At 38.6% G+C, this 20,090-nt stretch overlaps 1 protein-coding gene across 1 annotated transcript; it reads left to right on the top strand.

Moving 5' to 3' along the window:
* Positions 1–487: 487 nt before the first annotated feature.
* Positions 488–18,324, top strand: BCLAF3 (BCLAF1 and THRAP3 family member 3). Its single transcript, XM_075538292.1, is given in 7 exon segments — positions 488–498; positions 5,233–5,784; positions 6,329–6,934; positions 11,136–11,347; positions 12,476–12,581; positions 15,102–15,162; positions 17,998–18,324. Coding segments are annotated over 7 exon segments (1,875 nt in total).
* Positions 18,325–20,090: the final 1,766 nt, after the last annotated feature.

The raw sequence follows: 20,090 nt of genomic DNA, 5'->3' as shown, positions 1-20,090 counted from the left end.
TACATTTTTGTGTGGGCATTTGTTTGTGCTTGGGTAAATACCTAATCATGGAATCGCTGGATCACATGTTAATTTTTATGTTTAACCAATTAAGAAGGGCAGAACTGTTTTATGAAATGGCTGTACCATTTTTACATTTCTTGAAGCAATAAATGAGAGTTCCAATTTCCTTATATCCCTATCAATACCTTGTTGATTGCTTTCTTTTTTATTACTGTCATCCTAGTGATTGTGAAGTAGTAGCTTGTGGTTTTGATATGTCCTTCTCCCCCCCACTCCCTAACTATTGAGGTTTGAGCATCTCTTATGTGTTTATTGGCCATTGGTATATCTTCTTAGAAGACATAACTGTATCCTTTGCTTATTTTTAAATTAACTTGTCTTTGCATTGTTGAGTTGAGGTTTTTAAAAATATATTTTGGATACTGAATCCTAATTAAATTCAAAGGGGCTTCAAAAACTTGGTGGGAAAATGGAGTGAAACGATATGGAATTTCTGTAAGTTTCGAGGATGAAGATTCTCCTTTTTAGCTGATGTCCATATAGTAGTAGTTGCACTTTTTGTATTGGTTGACGGGGAAACATTTTCATCTGTAGATGGACAAACATCCATTTAAATTTTATTAATCTACAATATTTTCAAAAGTTTGTAAGCTTGTGCTGTGTGAGGCGTATACTCATTTGTTCTCTAAGTTTGCATAAAGGCTTATGATTCATGCAACTCTGTCAAAAATTTTGAAAGTCATCAGGAGTTTGGATCCATAAGTTGAGAACAATTTTATAATGTCAAGAACTGACAAGGATGTAAATAATAGTATAGAAAATTTTAAGTGGGCTCTGTGGGTTATCAGATGTGAGCCTGGTACCCACAAAGCCACAAGCTGCTCCTGTAAAAATCCTGTAAAGATTTACAGTCTCCCAAAACCTATATAAGGTGGATATGAGTTTGAGTCAACTGCATGGTAGTGGGATAGAAAATTTTACCATAATTGCGTATTTTGAAAAAAAATCAGTGCTTAAAACTATCAGGTTTGTGTTTATGTTTGTGGGTACCAGGCTCACATCTGATAACCCACAGAGCCCACTGCCATCCATAGCATTACTAATACTACATTTCTGGAAGGCACGTCGCACCATGCCTTCTGGAATGTCTACCCATGCATCTCGAACCCACTTTGCTATTAACTCTATGTCAGGCTTCGTGAGATTTCCTCCTTTTGTTAGTCGGCTGACCAGATGACATCCATTCATGCCACATCCTTCGCACACAGTCTTTCAAGGACTTATTCAAAGGACTTATCCAGAGGCTGCAGTACAGATGCAAGCCTACCTGGAATAACAGTTAAAGTAACTTTACTAGATTTTGCCAATTTTTTTTATGTCATCCGATAGGTGGGCTCTGAACGTATCCCAAATAAGTAACGATGGCTTTTTCTTTAAGGCTGTCCCTGGTCGTCGGTTCCAAATTTCTTCCAGCCATTTTTTTGTTCTGTCTTCATCCATCCAGCCTTTAACATGTGCACGCACAGTAATTCTTGGTGGGAAATTGATCTTTTTAGGCAAGGTCTTTCTTTTAAAAATAATGACAGTACACAGCTTAGTTCCATTAGCCAAACATGATAGAACAACTGTAAAGTTTTTTTTTCATTTCCTGTGGTTTTGAGAAAAATGCTTTTTTTCTCCTAAACTTGCCACAGTTCTGTTGCTTGGAAGATCAAAACTCATGGCAGTTTCATCCATATTCCCAATATCTGCGAGGTCATAATTATAAATCCTTCTTTGTTTTATAATAAATGACTGGAGTGACATTTTTTTCTTCAAGGTCTTGTGGCAATTTCTGGGAAATCTTTGTTCTTTGTCTCAAACATAGTAGGCCAAACCAATTCATGAAGTGGGTACACCATCCTGCTGACGCAGCAAATTTTTCAATGGCTGGTGCGTTATATTTGTCATCCTTAGCCATTTGTAGAGCACGTATGCGGATTCCCATGCATGTTATGCAGTAACCATTTTGATGACACTCCATAACCCATTTATGCAGTTCACTCTCTAGAGCCCCATAAAAGATGTTAAACCATGACGAGCTTTTTAAGCTTTTTTTAGTCAGCCTTCATTTTCCGCCACTTCTTCACTTGCTTTTCGTCAACACAGAATTCCTTACTTGCAATACTGTTTTTGCTCTCTTCTGCTCTTGACACAACCTTCATTTTGAAACCAGCCTCATATGACTGGCATTTTTGTTTTGGTTCAATAGCATTCATTTCTAATAGGATAAAAAAACAAGACTTTGAAAAAGAACTTTCATGGTAAGGCCCCCCCCCCCCACGCGATGTGTTAGCCGGGATGGGGTGGGGGGGAGTCCGTGTTGACGGGGGATGCAGGATGTGAATTAACACAGAGACCAGAGGGGAGAGACTGAGTGCAGCCACAGACACATCCTTACCAGTTCAGCTGCCGGCATAAGTGAATCACTACGGGTGCTTCTGCGAATTGGAGCCGTCCACGTCATAGGACGGCTCTGATTGGTTAGATTTGAGTAAAAAAACATTCAAAACCCTGCAGTGTCAGCAGGGCTTTGAATGAACAGTGGAGAAACGTGGCAATTACCCGAGAGATAACGGGTGCGTGTCCCATTACCTCAGGGGGGCCCCAGGTTTATACACAAGACCTACCTTTAGAAAAAGTAAATGAGATTGAGTCTTCAGTGCCGCCCTAGCCACTATGTTTCTATTTTGTTTGTTCTTTGATGCAACCTTGGTAGTGAGATGGCCAGTTAGAGGAAGTAAACGATGGGTCCTAGAACTGAGTTTGGGTTTATTGTAGCATCATAAAATCTTAGAATTTCATTTCAGAGCTCACGATCAGTATGCCAGAGGCTCTCACATGGGATTTGTTGCAGTCTCACCCTTCTGTATGTTTCTAACCTTGCCATTGAACTTGGATTTTGCTGACTGATCCTCTGAAGCCCTTACATGCCTAAGTTGGTCTTCCTGCAACAGAATTAGGGTGTTCAACTAATTTTTAAATTTATGAGTGGATATATATATGAAACACTTTGGCCATTTCAACATTTTGTTACTGTACAACTTGATAAATATTTTCATTCTGCTGTGTAAATAATATTTGTCATTTAGTGACTGACATGTTTTGCTAAGAATGTTTTCCAGGCTCAACCACATCAGAGAATTTATTGGGACTTCATTTCTTTTTTTGGCTGAGTAATAATTGTATGTATAGACCATAGTTTACTTATCCATCTGTGGGTGGACATTACATTATTGTAAATAATGTGGCAATGAACATTGGTGTACAAGTGACTGAGTTCCTACTCTGTTATTTTGTGTTATTATGTGTGGTAGTTATATAATTGTTTGTCAATTTGAGGATTAAGAGTGTAGACGTGGAGTCTAGTTTGCCAATCAGATCATATCCAATGAGGCCTCTATGTGGGTATGGCCTTCTCCTGAAAATTCTGGGAAATCCAGTGTTCCTTCTTGGAGGCGGGAGACACCGTTTCTCTCTGCTGACTCCCTGGGAGACATCCCTGAGGAGAAGCCACATGGACCTACCCTGAAGCAGCCCTGGAAGCTGGAGAAACCCCATGGAGACCACTGCCAGCACCAAGATGCTTACAACGCCATTGGATCCAAAGACTTTCTGCCCACTGGCCTGTGATCGTCCTGCATTTGGCGTCATTGCATGTGTTTCTTGAGTCTGAAGAGGGCTTTATAGATTGGTATCAGACATATGGGCTAATATTGTACTTATGGGCTTACTGGACTGGGTTGGGATGCTTTCTTTTGGGGAGGCAGTGCTTTCTTAATGTACAATTATGCTTTATATAAAACTCTCATACACATATGAGTTTCTGTGGATTTATTTGTCTAGTCTACCCAGACTAACACATTATGTGTCTAACTTTATTCTATATCTAACTTTTAGAGAGACTGCCAAATTTTTCCATGGGCTTAACACCCATTTCCAATCCCACCAGCAGTGAATTGAGAGTGAATTTTCCCCCCTTCTTCTCCCACACTTGTTATTTCCCATAAGATTTTAGTGTGAATGAAGTGGTATCTTACTGTGTTTTTGATTTGTAGCTCCTTAATGACTGATAATATTGAGTTTTTTTAATGCTTATAAAATGTCTGTTCAAATGCCTTCCTCATTTTTTGACTGGGTTTATCTTTTTGTTACTAAGTTGTAGAAGTTCTTTAGATAGTCCGGAAATAAAACCCTTATCTAATTTAAAGTCTCCTTGAATTTCTCTCAGTTTGTTCCCAATCTGTAGGGTGTCTATTCCCTTTGTTGATGATGTGCTTTGGTGTACAATGCCTTTATTTATTTGTTTTTATCAATCATTTTATTGGAGGACTCTTACAAATCTCATAACAATCATCATATAATTATATTGAGCACACCTGTACAGACATTGCTATCAATATTTCCAAAACATTTTCTTTCTACCTGAGCTCTTGGTATCAGCTCCTCTTTATTCCCCACCCTCCCCACCTTGGTGGGGTAGCTGGGTGATGTGTGTGTGTGTGTCTCAGCTCTAAGAATTCATTGAACGGAAAACCCATGAGAGTGCAATGTCCCAACGTTTTTATTTTGATGAAGTCTCCTTTGTCTATTTTGTCTTCTGTTGCTTTTCCTTTTGGTGTTACATGTAAGAACCCACCATCAAAAGTATATCAAAAAATATTACCTCTGTGTGTTTTTCTAAGAGCTTTATGGTTTTAGTTCTTACATTTAGGTCCTTGATATTCTTTGAATTAATGTTTATATGGTATTGGGCAAACATTATTTTTATGGATGTGGAAATACAGTTATTCCAGCACCATTTCCTTTAAAAAATCATTTTATTGGAGACTCATACAACTCTGATCACAATCCATTCATACACATCCAGCACCGTTTCTTCAAGAGACTTCTCAGCTCACTGAATGGACTTAGTTCCCTTGTCAAAAATCAAAGTATGGATTCAACTTATTTTGATATACACATAGAAAATATTACTTCAGATGGAAAGAATGGTTGTTGAATTGAGCAGTACCATAATCAAATATTCAATGTATAATTTAGAATGCACATATAGCAACATTGATTAATTTTATGATTAGATGACCCAATGGAACTTCAGGAAAGTACCTGTTTTAGGTAGGCCATATTAAGATACACTTAATAGATCGTCTTTAAGTGAATTAAATTTTTCTGTATTTGTTTCCATAGGCCTGTATCACCAGTACCTAGAAATTTGCAACACTACAAGCAAAGAAATTTTCACAGGCATCGTGGTTGGAAGAATTCCAAAAGATCTGTTGCTTGAAAAATGGACAGTGAAAAATATACACAAGATAAACCTTCTTGTCAAAATGCATGTTACAGGTCTTTGGATTATAGATCATGTGACTCCAACATGAGTATACATGCCTCAGAAAATGCTCCTAGGCCGCCACCTCAAACATGTTCATTAGGAAGAGGACAAATGAACAGTTCTCAGTACATGCTGACATACTCACAAGGTGTACCCTACAGTGAGCCTGCGAGGAATACTTACCCTCAGATAATACAAGGAAATTGTGTTCCTGGTGACTTTCAAGCTGACGGGTGTGGAAGAGGATGGAGACCGCTTCAGAAATCAGCAGATTCTCTTATTAGATTTGAAGGAAAATGGAATGAAGATGATACATTTGAGCATCCTTGGACACAAGAAGAAAATTGCAGTCAGTTACCCAGAAGAGGCCCTGAAGATTTTGAGGCAAGATACTTTCTCCAGAAAAGGTATAGGATAACATTACAGTTAATTTAGTATAAAACCCCAAATGAAAATGTTTGTATGCCATATAGTTGAAGATTGCATTGCCATCGAGTCAAATCTGATTCTTAGCCACCCTACAGCACAGAGTAGATAGAACTGCCCCTGTGGGTTTCTGAGACTGTAATTCTTTACAGGAATAGAATGCTTCATCTTTTGCCTATAGAGTAGTTGGTGGGTTCAAACTGCTGACCTTGTAGTTAGCAGCCCAACATGCAACCACAATACCACAAAGCTTTCATCTAAAAAGATTTTTAAAAGTAATTATTTATATTCTATTAGTGGTAGTAAACATTTATTTTTATAGTAAATCATGTTGATGACTAGAGTTTTTTTAAGTTGATATTTTTCTTTGCAGCTCCCTTGTACCTTTATAGATTGACTTTGAGGGATTATAGGTGAATATGCCACTCGCTTCTGCTTTTAAAATCATGCTGTCTTAACATTCTACACATATAAATGCTCACTCTTATCTCCATTGCAAGTATAAACTGTTTTATGTCAACACAGGTTTCCTGATGGTCGTGATTTCAGAAATGGATTTACATCAGAAAGACCTTCGGACATGGAGCGATATGGCGGCGGAGAGCATGCTGTGTGCCGAGGCCAAGATACCAGGCTTTCTCATCCACCTAAGCAAGAAAAGATATATCCAGGAGTGTTTGAACCACAAATCTGGCCTAATCTTCCAAATGGCCAGTTTGAGACCTCTGTAGTAACGAGGATGGCCAATGACAGCCACAGCAACTATCAAAATTCTTCAGGAGGAGACCAGGGCTTTTATGATACAGGAAACCATCTATACTCTCAGGAAGAAGATGAGCACTTCAGTTTTCCAATAGTCCCTGAAAATAGTGCACCAGGCAATTTTCAGGCTGAACTAGGGAGCGAGACTAACCCTCTTGAGGAAACCAAGATAGAGCACTCTACCAGTACTCAGTCAGATAAAATGGATATTGAGGCCTTTTTTAAACAAATAAGAGCAGCGGTTTCAAGAAGTAAGAACAGCCTTGATGTGAGAAAAAGATCTTCAAGTGTGAAATATTGCCCTTTCGGTTGTAAGAAGCGATTAATAGGGATTACATTAGAAATGAACAAAATGCTAGATCTATCCAGGTATTATCTTCGTCCCGCCCTTATATTGAATAAATGTGTCTCTTTAGCTTTGCAAATAGAATTATTAGTGTGTTTAGAGTCCATTGGGAATAGAGGTGGGGAGACTGCCTGTTTTTTTTTTTCCAAAAGAGCCTTGTAAAGAATGTGAACTCATGTGATTCATCATGGGGTTGAGTCCATGTCTGTGCATTTCACATTGTATCTTAGGATGATTCTTGGGTACAGGACAGTCCATTGAGTTATTCCTCTTTGTTAATTCATATGTTTTTATCTTGCCAGCTTTTCCTTATTCAGGGTTAAGCTGGGTAGAACTCCAGGAGAGCTAGTCTTTGCGTTGTGTCTCAGAGATTGTGAACCCTGTTGTCTGAAATTTAGGGAATGTTTGAGTTGGAGGGGACCTTAGCAAGCTGATTCTACAGAGGAATAAAGTGAGGCCCTGAGAAGTTAAAAAGCTAGTCTAACTCCGAGCAACTGGAACTCAAATTCACGTATTTCTTCCCTCTTCCCGCCTCCAACTCCAAGAGGCAGGAGACAGCGTGGTTCATATTGTCATTTCAAAATGATGGACTCAACTGACTATCCTCTTAGGAAGAGGAAATAAGAGTATAATCCAGGAAGATGCTGTAGTAAAAGATGTTTTGTTAATCTCGTAACGTTTCTTTAAAGCAAGAACAGACTTTTGTTAAAGCTTCTCAAAGTAGGCTTACGAGGGGGTACCCAAGAAAACACTGGAAAAAAAGCATCACTGCAGAATTTTTGTAGTACAGCATTGAACAACTCACTCTGAGTTTAGTGCACCCAGTGGCATCACCTGGGAATGTTCTCTCTGGTCACAGTGAATTTTTTCATAAAACCAATTTCACTTGAACCTTGTTTTTTGTGATGGCTGATTTAAGAGAACAGTATGTGGCTGTGAAATTTTGTTTCCTGCTCGGAAAACATGCTGCAGAAACTGTTGAGTTGTTGAATACAGCTGACAAGGATAGCACCATGGGAAAAAAGGTACGAGTGGCTTTCTCATTTCATAAAGTAAAATGTCAATGACAAAGCTCACCTCGTTCTGGACTTCCGTCAACTTCCTGTATGAAAATGTCGATTTGTAGGTCATTTGTAGCTCGTTCCACCAGGTCAGACTGTTAATTAAACTAACTATTTAGAAGTTCTGAAAAAACTACGTAACAGTGTGTAACAAAAGCATGATTTATGGAAGACGGGGAACTGGTTTTGCCACCATGCCAATGCATCTGCTCACATAGCCATCTCAGTGTGCCAGTTTTTGGTAAAAAACAGCATGTGTCTTGCCCCACCGTGAATAAAGAGGGACATGAAAGGACAGCAATTTGACAATGTAGAAGAGGTGAAGAAAAACCGAGGGAGGTGTCAGATATGCAAACAGATGGGTTTAAAAAATGTTTCAAAGAATGGAATTGCAGATTTGACAAATGTATTAAGTGTAATGGAGAGTACTTTGAAGGTGATAAGAAATTGTAAAAAAAAATTAGATGCTTTGAAACAAATTCCAGTGTTTTTTTGGGTACCCCCTCATACATATATATAATTTATGTGCTCATAGAAAGCATTTTTAATTATAGAAAATTGGGTGCACTGGAAGATAAAATCACTGATAATCCAACTAATGTGGGACAATTTTATTAACCATTTTTGTTTTCTCTCTATTTATGCATGGTTTTCATAATATATTTTTATGTCTTTTGTGTATTAAGCCTTAAATCATTTTTGTGCAACTTTATTTCCTAGTAGTTCTTATTTTTTAGAGCACAATAAGTGCCGTAAACATCAAATTTAAGAATATTACCGTAAACAATTTTTCTAACTTGTTATGAAAAATGAAACATACAAAAGGTTCAAAGAATTTTATTGTGAACATCTCCACATCTACTCCTTAGAGTATATGGAGTCCTTTAGTGTAGTGCTTGGTTTTGTGTTGGGCTATGATCTTCATAGTTGACAGTTCAAAACCACCAGCAGCTCCCAGGGAGAAAGACTGGGCTTTCTACTTCCGTAAACAGTTAACAGACTCAGAAACCCATGAGTCAGCACTGACACCATGACAGTCTACAATTAAACATTTTACTCTACTTTTATAGTCACCTGTCTGTCCATCTGCCATTGCATCACATTTTTTTCAGTGTATGTCACAAGAAGTTGCAAACATCCATGTCTTCCCTTTTAAATACTTCAGTATTTAATTTTTATTAACAGTCTGAGGTTCTTTTTTATGAGGTAAAGTTTATATATAGTGAAATGTACAAAATTCTAACTTTCTATATTTAAAATTATATGAAAGCAGTGCTTGCCTGCACTTAGTAGTAAAGTGTGGTATACTTACAGAGAGTATGTACATTGGTTGTAGTGCTTGTAAAGAGTGCTAGTCATTTGAAAGGGTTGTAATTTTAATAGACCCCATTAGTGGTATTGAGGCCGGTTCATTTCTTACTGAGAAGTAGAAACTTGACCTTTATCATGTGTCACAATAATGAACTTCCCAAAGGGAGGCTGCTGCATCTTTTGTTCTGAGTTTATATATTATAATTTTGTGAAATCTCATGATTTGTGAGTAGGACCTGGCAGAGAATAGGCATGCCCTTTATCCCCCTCCCACCCTTTTATTTATATATTTTAAGTTTTAAAAATAACTTTATTGGGGGCACATACAGCTCTTAATCACAATCTGTACATCCAACCATTTTGTCATGTACATTTGTTGCCACCATCATTTTCAAAACATTTTCTTTCTGCTTGAGCCCTTGGTATCAGCTCATTTTTTCCCTCCTTCCCCCACCTTCCCTTTCTTATGAACCCTGTAATTTATAATTTTTATAAAATTTCTTATACAGACCACTGTCTCCCTTCACCCAATTTTCTGTTGTCTGACCTCCTGGAAGGGAATTAATTATATGTAGATCATTGTGATTGGTTCCCCCTTTCCCCCCCTTCCTCTTCCCCTCCTGGTATAGCTACTCATTATTGGTCTTGAGGGGTTCATCTGTCCTGAATTCCCTGTGTTTCCAGTTCTTATCTGTACCCGTGTATATACTCTGGTCCAGCCGGATTTGTAAGTCATAATTAGGGTCATGATAGTGGGGATTTGGGGGAGTGCATTAAAGAACTAGAGCAGTGGTTCTCAACCTTCCTTATTCCATTACCCTTTAATACAGTTCTTCGTGTTGTGGTGACCTCCCCCCAACCATAAAATTGTTTTCGTTGCTACTTCATAACTATAATTTTGTTACTGTTATGAATCAGGCGACAGCCTGTGGAATGGTGGTTGGAACTGTAAAGGGGTCAAGACCCACAGGCTGAGAACCACTGAACCAGAGGAAAGTTAAATGTTTCCTGACTGGCTCCTCTTTTCCTTGTGATGTTTTCTTAATGGGAGTAGAAAGCCTTGTCTTTCTTCAAAAAGCTGCTGGTGGTTTAGAAACTGCTGACCTTGCGGTACGCAGCCCAGTGTGTAACCACTCCCCCAGCACGGTTTCTGGGATGCCATCTAGGTAGGGTAAAATATTAATTCCCCCAAACACACACACACACACACACACACACACACACGTTTCTCTGAGTTGCTAACTATTCAAGCAGGGATTGATTCAGTGTCATCAGTGGGCAGGTTGGCTGCTGGCAGATTGCATTCAAGGAGATTCCATCAGGTGTCTTGTGTGCAAAAAGCAAGGCATGCTGACTTGGAAAAGTAGAAATCTTCATAGTCCCTTTCCCTTAACTCCAAATTATCTAAATGTTTTCATCAGATTGGAGCAAATGATATAATAATGAATGTGCTTTGTGAATTTGTTACATATGCCGTTTGTTGGAAGGCAATGTGAAAGGGCAACTTTGTATTTGTCATTTTGATTTTGTCACAAGCTTCCAGAGGGCAGGCTTTTTGTTCAGCTTGTGATCTTTGCTGGTTTTTCATGTATTTGATCTTTTGATTGGTCTCAGATGTGTGTACAAGAGGCCTTATTTTTTTAAGTGAGCATTTTTTAAGTTTGATTTTTGTACATTTTATATAAAAGTGGCAAATATGTAACTGATCTCTAATTTGAAAAGGAAAGTCAAAGCCTTGAGTCTGTAGCTAACTTGTACATATTTCATGGCATATAATTCAGTGACATCATTATAAGAAAAGAAATATCTTTTAAAAATCCTATAGCTATCTTGAATTTTGATGTTCTTACAGATTTATATTTACTACAACATTTGTACATTATTCCAGGGCTGCTGCTGCGTACTCTAGAGAGAGGCAGATGTCACTTGACTTGGTTGCTACTAGCAAGAATAGTGACAAATTTCATCCGGTATTTGAACATCTTCAGGATGCTCCGAAAATTGAGAAGAAAACTCCAGAACAATTTTCTCAGGATATAATAACAATAATCCATCAAGTTAAAGGTTGGTAATATTTTACACATGCATTAAGGAGAACATAAAAATAGCTCGACTTTTCCTGAACCTAGGTAAAGATCTGTGATACCACTCATATTCCATGATCAGTTCCATCGCTGACTAGGAAATCGGCTGGAGAGAATGTCAAAACCTAGTTGCTATGTTGTTCCAATAATTTGTGCTTCAACACATAGTTGATTAGAAACCAGAACATAGAAAGAGATTTCTACCAAACACACGCTTACTGAGAGCAGCAAGAAATAAGAGCTGGTGCCCTACCAGGAAGGAGAAACAAGGCAGCAGGAAAAGGCTAGACATTTGAGATTCTATGTCCTTTGATGATATTTTTCAAATCACCTGGGGGCATTACTGGGACTCCCCAAACCTTGAGGAATGACACTAGGAGAGTTGGTATACTTCATTTAAGACCTCAAGGGATGGAATAAAACATTCTTTAAAGATTTTCATTGAATTCTTAGCTTTTGTTTTATTGACTGGCAGTTTCATTAATTGGAAAATTCAGCCATGTTAGAATGACTTCCTCAAATGTAAGTAAACTGGAAATTGTAAAGAACTGCAAAAAATGTCATGTATTTCTTGCTCAATAATTGCATTCATCTTTTTTACCTTCATAAAACACTTCAAAATGGAATTGTTTTCTCTGCTTCTCGCCAATTAGGGCATAGGTGTGCTTTGAAGCAGGCCATTTATCTGAAGTCGTTTGACATCCCCACTCCCAGCTCCAGGTCCTCTCATCCAATGGAAGTAGTGATTTTTAGTAGAAGGGTATTAGAGAAAAGTCCAGGAGGTTGTCCCTAAACAGGAACAGTAAAGGAGGGGTAAGAATTGCAGCCCTTATCTTGGATACCCTGCCCCACAAGTAAGCAGGAATCTGAACTAGAAACAGAATCCTTGGAGGAAGGAATCAGATGTTTCTTACTGTTGTGTGGTCTTGGGGCTTGGGAAAGCACTGGAGCATGACAAACTGCTCTGAACTAAGTTGAGGGCTCACATACTTTCAAGAGAAAGCAAGGGATGTGTGTGCTTGAAGTAGTCCCTTCTTGTGTTTGTATATACTCTTGCAAGTGGAATCAGGTTTACATGGCAAATAAAACCTTTTGATTCTGTTTTCAGAACATTTTTTTCCATTGCCTGATAATACCCTGCATGAACGTTTCTCAGAACTCCAAGCTGAAACTGGACTTGTGATGCCAAGGAGATCATATTCTAAAATTTACAGGTAATGCTTTAACACATGGAAATAAGCCTCAGAACAGATTCGGGAAGATGTTGCCTCTTGACTTTGCTCACCTTGGTTTGCTATAGACTCTAGGACTACACGGTCTCCTTAAAAACAGGACTAAGTCAAGCACGTCCTGGGGCAATATCCTTTTATGGAATAGGTTGTTTTGAAGCCACTGGCTAGCATTGTTTAAATGCATAAGAGTTTGTTAAAATTTACCTAACTTAGATTCAGGAGTTCTGATGGTTTAGTAGTCATGTGTTGGGCTGCTAACTGCAAGGTCACCTGGTCAAAACTACCAGCTAGTCCAGAGGAGGGTGAAAGACAGGGCTTAGAGTCTTGGCAACTCATGGGCAGTTCTACCATGTCCTGTTGGGGTTGCTAGGAGATGGCATTGACTTGATGGCAATGAGGTTTATTGTGTTGTTAACTTTGAGTCTGTGGTGTCTAGCAGTGGCCTGTTGAAGTGATCATTGGAGGAATGAAAGACATTGACATCAGGGGTTGCCTCACATAGTCAGCCGCTTCTGGATGGAAACATATGTCTTCTATTTTTACTTGACCAAGCAGGTGGTGTTTTGTGAGCTAAGTGGAATCATTGTTAGAATACGCTATATCACTGCAGCAGAGTTTAGTTTGAGGCTATACAGACTGGCGATTTGAGAATCATATAGCCCTGGTGAAACTGGTTGACGTGCTTAGCCTCCAACCAAAAGTTTCTCAACCTAAACCTACCAGATGCTTCATGAGAAAAAGAGTTGGTTGACCTCTGTAAAGATTTACAGTCTTGGAAGCTCTATGGGGCAGTTCAACTCTGTCCTGTAGGGTCACTGTAAGTCAGGATCAACTTGGTGGCAGTGGGTTTGGTTTTGGACTTTGTCGTTTGCTTAGTAAAGCTTCACTGTACTGTTGTTCATGGGATCTGTATGTTCTGGGAGACTGCTGGACAGATGAAAAATCACCTGGTCAAGAGTTTCCTTTGCTTCCTCCAAAACACAAGCTTTATTTCAAATCCTGTCCTTTGGTGAATGGCAGGCATCATGCTGTCAGAATATAACATAATCATTTACTTTCTTTTTTAAAAATCATTTTATTAGGGGCTCATACAACTCTTTTTACAATTCATACATACATCATTTGTGTCCAGCACATTTGTATATATGTTGCCATCATCATTCTCAAAACACCCACTCTTCACCTGAACCCCTAGCATCAGCTCCTCATTTTCTCCTCCCTCCCTGCTCCCCCCGCCCCCCGAATCCTTGATAATTTATAAATCATTATTATTTTATCATATGTTACACCATCTGACATCTTCCTCACCCAGTTCTCCGCTGTCCGTCCTCCAGGGAGGAGGCTACATGTATACCTTGTCATCTGTTTCCTGCTTCTCCCTCACCCTCCCTCCACCTTCCCAATATTGCCACTGAGGGGCTCATCTGTCCTGGATTCCTGTATTTCCAGTTCCTATCCATGCCAGTGTACATCTCCCGGTCCAGCCGGTTATGTAAGGTAGAATTGGGATCGTGATAGTAGGGGGGAGGAAGCATTCAACAACCAGAGGAAAATTGTATGTTTCATCGTTGCTACACTACACTCTGACTGGTTCGTCACCTCCCCACAACCCTTCTGCAAGGGGATGTCCAATTTCCCACACATGGGCCCTGGGTCTACACTCTGCACTCCCCCTCATTCACAATGCTATGATTTTTAAATTTTCTTTTGTCTTTGATGCCTGATACCTGATCCCTTTGATGCCTTCTCATCTCACAGGCTGGTGTGCATTTTCCATGTGGGCTGTGTTGTTTCTCAGTTAGATGGCCTCTTGTTTATCTTCCAGCCTATGGGACCCCAGATTCTATATATTTTGACAACTGGGTACCATCAGCTTTCTTCACCGCACTTGCCCTTGCACCCACTTTGTCTTCAGCATTCGAGTCAGGGTAGGCTGGTGTGCTTCTTCCTGTGGGCTTTGTTGTTTCTTAGTTAGATGGCCACCTGATTGTCATCAAGCCTTTAAGACCCCTGCTGCTATATCATTTGATAGCCGGGCACCATCAGCTTTGTTCACAACTTTTGCTTATGCACCCACTTTGTCCTCAGTGATCTAGTCGGGACAGGCCAGTGTGCTTCTTTCATGTGGATTTTGTTGTCTCTCAGCTAGATGGCTGCTTGTTTATCTTCAGGTCTTTAAGACTTCAGGTGCTATGTCTTTTGGTAGCTGGGCATTACCAGCTTTCTTCACCACATTTGTTTGTACACCTATTGTCTTCAGCGACTTCAGGCGCTATATCTTTTGGTAGCTGGGCACCATCAGCTTTCTTCACCACATTTGCCTGTGCACCCAGTGTCATCAGCGATTGTACCAGGCAGATGAGCATCTTAGACTGCCGAATTGTTAGAACAAAGTGTCCTTGTGTTGAGGGAGTACTTGAGCAGGGTCCCACTGTCCATCCGTTTCCTTAAAACTAAACCTATAAATATAATCATTTACTTTTAATATGCTTTTGATTTTAGGACAATTGGTGTATCTCTGGTGGGCTTTCCAAATGAAACTATGGGTCATGAACCAGAACAGGTAAGAAAATACAATTTTGGGTGAGAGATTATCTTCTTAGTATACTAGTGGGGAAAAACTTGGTGATGCATTGTTTTTAAAAAAGAGAGACAAAAGGATTGAGACACCCAAATCTGATATTTAAAAAGTTCTCGAAGTGATTCTGGTTATCAGTTAGGTTGAAGACAGAATACAGATAAAACAAGATAAAAACCAACTATATTCCTGAAGAGGTACAGTCCCTATGGAAAATAGCTTTCTGGAATTGACATAAAATTACAGCATTTCATATTTCTTCCAAAGCATTTTATGCTGAAAAACCTGCGAAAAGTATGTTTGCTACTTATTTTTCCAAAACAGTCTTACAGAGTGTATTCATAAATTTTACATGGTATGAATACCAAGGAACAGAATTTCATTTTTTTATTGTTCCATTTTTCTTTTTTAAAAAAATCATTTTATTGGGGGTTCATACAACTCTTATCACAATCCACACAAACATCCATTGTGACAAGCACATTTGTACATTTAAAAATGTTTTTAATTAAAAAATCATTTTATTGGTGGCTCATACAACTTATCACAATCCATACATACATCTCTTGTGTCAAGCACCTTTGTATATTTGTTGCCATCATTATTCTCAAAACATTTTATTTCTATTTGAGCCCTTGGTATCAGCTCCTCATTTTCCCCCTCCCTCCCCTCCCCTCCCTCCTTCCTTAACCCTTGATGATTTATAAATTATCATTGTTTTTTCATGTCTTACACTGTCAGTTGTATCCCTTCACCCACTTTTCTGTAGATCATTGTGATCGGCTCCCCCTTTCTCCCCCACCTTCCCCTTACCCTCCTGATATTGCTACTCTCATTATTGATCCTGAGGGGTTTATCTGCCCAGGCTTCCCTGTGCTTCCAGCTCTTATCTGTACCAGTGTACATCCTATGGTCTAACCGAACTTGTAAGGTAGAATTGGGATCATGATAGTAGGGGGAAGGAAGCATTAAAGAACTAGAGGAAAGTTTTATGTTTCATTGGTGCTATACTGCACTCTGACTGGTTTGTCACCTCCCCGAAACCCTTCTGTAAGGGCAGTCCCGTTGCCTACAAATAGGCTTTGGGTCTCCACTCAACACTCCTCCTCAGTCAGAATGATATGATTATTTGTTCATTGATGTCTGATACCTGATCCTATCGATACCTCACTTCTCAACTAGATGGCCGCTTGTTTATCTTCAGGCCTTTAAGACTCCAGATGCTATATCTTTTGATAGCCAGGCACCATCATCAGCTTTCTTCACTTTTGCTTATGCACACATTTGTCTTCAGTGATCATGTCGGGAAGGTGAGCATCATGGAATGCCGGTTTAATAGAACAAAATGTTCTTGGATTGAGGGAGTACTTGAGTAGAGGCTCAATGTCCATCTGCTACCGTAATACCAAACCTATAAATATATGCTCATAGATCTATTTCCCCATCATAATATATAAATATATTTACATATGTACATGAGAATTTCATTTTTCATTGCCCTTTTCTTAACTGCAGAATGTAAGAAAGATCATAGGGAATTTTAACTGGAAAAATCATGGCAATAACATTGAAAAATCGTGGATTTAAATTTCTTCATTGTTCAATGTTATGTGTGGCTCTCTCCCAGCACTTTCCTGTCCGCTCCTTTATTTGCCAATTAGAAAAATTATCATAACTGGTTGTTGCAGTGGGAAAAATGATTATTGTTTTGAAAAAGTATATCAAGTCCTTGAAGAACTGCTAATTTCTTCATTAAGATGAAAGTATATTTATAGAAAAGATATTTTAATACATTTCTGATAGAATTTTAAAAATTGAACCCACCAGGTTGGTTTATTGAATGAATCATATTTTAAGTGAACTTTTAATTATCAAATTAGTATAACCAATTTAGAGCAAATTTGAAGATTTAAAAAAATCAATAGTTTTATTGGGGACTCTTACATCTCATCACAATCCATAGTATCATCCATTGTGTCAAGGACATTTGTACATATGCTGCCATCATTTTCAAAGCATTTTCTTTCTACTTGAGCCCTTTATATCAGCTCCCCATTTTTCCCTTCCCTCCCCACCTCCCTCATGAACCCTTGATAAGTTATAGATTATTATTTTCATATCTTACATCATCCTCTGTTGCCCTTCACCCACGTTTCTGTTGTTCATCCACCTGGGAGGTGATTATATGATGATCCTGGTGATCAATTCCCAAATTTTGAAGATTTAAAAAGAAATGCATGTAATTTAACCACTTAACAAAATTACTACTTTATATTTTTGTTTTTTAAACACTTAAGATACATCCATTTTTTGTTGTTACCTAAGACATCTGTGTATTTAAAAATATATGTGTATTACTTTGAACATATGAGGGGGTTTGTGGGAAAATTCCATTATCTTTTGGGGGGCTTCTTTTTTAATTAAAAGATCCATTTTATTGGGGGCTCTTACAGTTCTTATAACAATCCATACTTAATTTGTATCGAGCAGATTTTTACATGTGTTCCCATCATTACTTTCGAAACATTTACTTTCTGTTTGAGCCCTTGTTTCTATTAATTCCGTTTTTCTACAAACTTTCTTAAAGCCCTTTGTATTTGAGAAATGTCCCATTTAGAAAAGAGAGAATTTCACATGTGGGATTCCTGGTTGTTAGAATTTTTTTTCTGGCAGTGTACCAAAATGCATGTATCCCTCTACACAGCCATTAACAGGGTAAGTGGAGGATTGAATCCTTACGATTTTTATTAAGGTTCTTACTAGAAAGTATCTTTGTATAACTGTAATGCTAATGGTTTGTCTTCTTTCAAAATTCCTCAGAGTGTGGTCAGTGTAATCGAGCCAAGTGACCTACGACATGACATTGAAAGAAGGCGAAGGGAACGTTTTCAGAATGAAGGAGATGGAGATGGGCATGATTTTTACATCAGTGGTGCTGCTGAGAGGCAATGTTTGCAGAATGAAGGAAATAGAGATGGGCGTGTTTTTTACACCAATGGTGCTGCTGAGAGGCAATGTTTGCAGAATGAAGGAAATAGAGATGGGCGTGTTTTTTACACCAATGGTGCTGCTGAGAGGCAATGTTTGCAGAATGAAAGAGATGGAGATGGGCACGATTTTTACGTCAGTGGTGCTGCTGAAAGGTAATCGATGGAGTACCAAACATCTGCTTTCAGAGAGTTTTGGTTTCATCATATGTTTTTAAATTTTTGGTATTTGATTTTAGTGTAGGGATTTGGCCTTTCAGATTCATTTCATATGTTGAAGTGAATGCTTTAAAAGCATTTCCAAGTTATTCAGTGACCATCAAACTGTTAGATTTAAATGAACAAAAAATGATGAGAGCAGGGGAGTACTTGAGGTCTTCCTAGTTCTAGAGTAGAATGTACTGGCATTGTATTAGCAGATGCCAGAACCTATATGTTTATGGACTTGATTTGCTAAGCTTATTGAGACTCATTCCATTAGATATTGGTATTCTTTGGATAGTACAGAATTTCCTGAGGCCAGTAAAATTTTATTGTGGAACCCTTCTTACATGCTTGTCCATGAAACAGGGAAATGGAATAGAATATTCAGGGGAAACCTGAGTTTAGTTTGAATCTCAACCGCTACCAGCTTATGAGTTCTTTGATCGTGGGAAAACTTGCTTAGTCCTGGATTCTCTCCATCTATAAAATGAGAATAAGTTTATTTATGATGAGATGAAGTTACGAATGTTCAATGAACTCGCACCCATGAAGTACTTATGCCATGCATAAGTAGATCTTTGTTTTCTCTCTGCCAACCCTGTTTCTCTTCTTGGTGCTGTGTGTAACCTAGATTGGCTCCAGTTCATCTTTAGTTATGAAAACTATATAGACATCATAGCAGTTCTGGGACCCCATATAATTAGGAAGTATAATTAAATGAGGCAAAATTGCTAGTTTGTACAGAGTTCTCTTAGATTATTTGTATCAAGCGACTCTGAAGCTATTTAACCAGATTCTATGTCAAGTTTTAGTCTCAGTCACAATACATGGATTTTACCTGTTAACAGCCATTCAAACACATCCTCACGCCCCATCTATGAAGCTATCTGTGCTGGTAAAGATAGACCCCTGGAGAAGGAAACCCCATATAAGGTCACAATGGTTTTGAGGTGATCAAGAGCTTATGAACTGCAAGTAGACATGAATTCACTGTCACCTAGATACATGACTGACCTTGGGAAAGTTACCTAATTCTTCAGATTCCTCATTGGTAAAATAGGGCTAAGATATAAACCTCATGATGGGGGTTAAATTTAAGTCTGCATGAAGTATTATTTATGCTAACTTTGATGATAGTGTTAGTGTAAAGATGTCTTTTTTCAGTAAGTTTTTGGTGGGCCCATTGGATTATTTTATTTGTATTCTATCGGTGTGTGGCATAATACAGCAAGGAGTATTTTTAAAATTAAGATATTAATCACTTACTACAAAATTTTCCCTTTGAAAGGCTTCTAGTCTATTCATAGAGTTGGATTATCATCATTTTCCTCACCCCCAGGGCAGACCCATACTCATTAGTAATCATTTATTACTCACCCCCACCCCCACTTCTGCCCCTCACAACCACACACCTACTTTGCATTTCTGAATTTTCCTATTCTGGATAGTCATATAAATAGAATCATATACTCTTATGGCCTATGTTTGGCTTATTTTTTTTAAGTTTAATGTCTTTAAGATTCTTTCATGTTGTAACATATATGAGGACCCCATTCCTTTTTATGAGTGAATAGTATTCCATTGTATAGATATTAAATGATAGCCACACAGGGTTTAGGGGACCTGTTGCCTCAGTGGGTTGTGCGTCATGTGCTATCCGCAAGTTTGATCCACTCCGTGTGTGTGTGTGTGTGTGTGTGTGTGTGTGAGAGAGAGAGAGAG

Source organism: Tenrec ecaudatus, chromosome X (genome assembly GCF_050624435.1).
Source record: "Tenrec ecaudatus isolate mTenEca1 chromosome X, mTenEca1.hap1, whole genome shotgun sequence".
Classification (NCBI taxonomy): domain Eukaryota; kingdom Metazoa; phylum Chordata; class Mammalia; order Afrosoricida; family Tenrecidae; genus Tenrec; species Tenrec ecaudatus.
The sequence above is the reverse complement of the archived record's forward strand: the minus strand, read 5'-3'. Positions and strand labels throughout refer to the sequence as shown.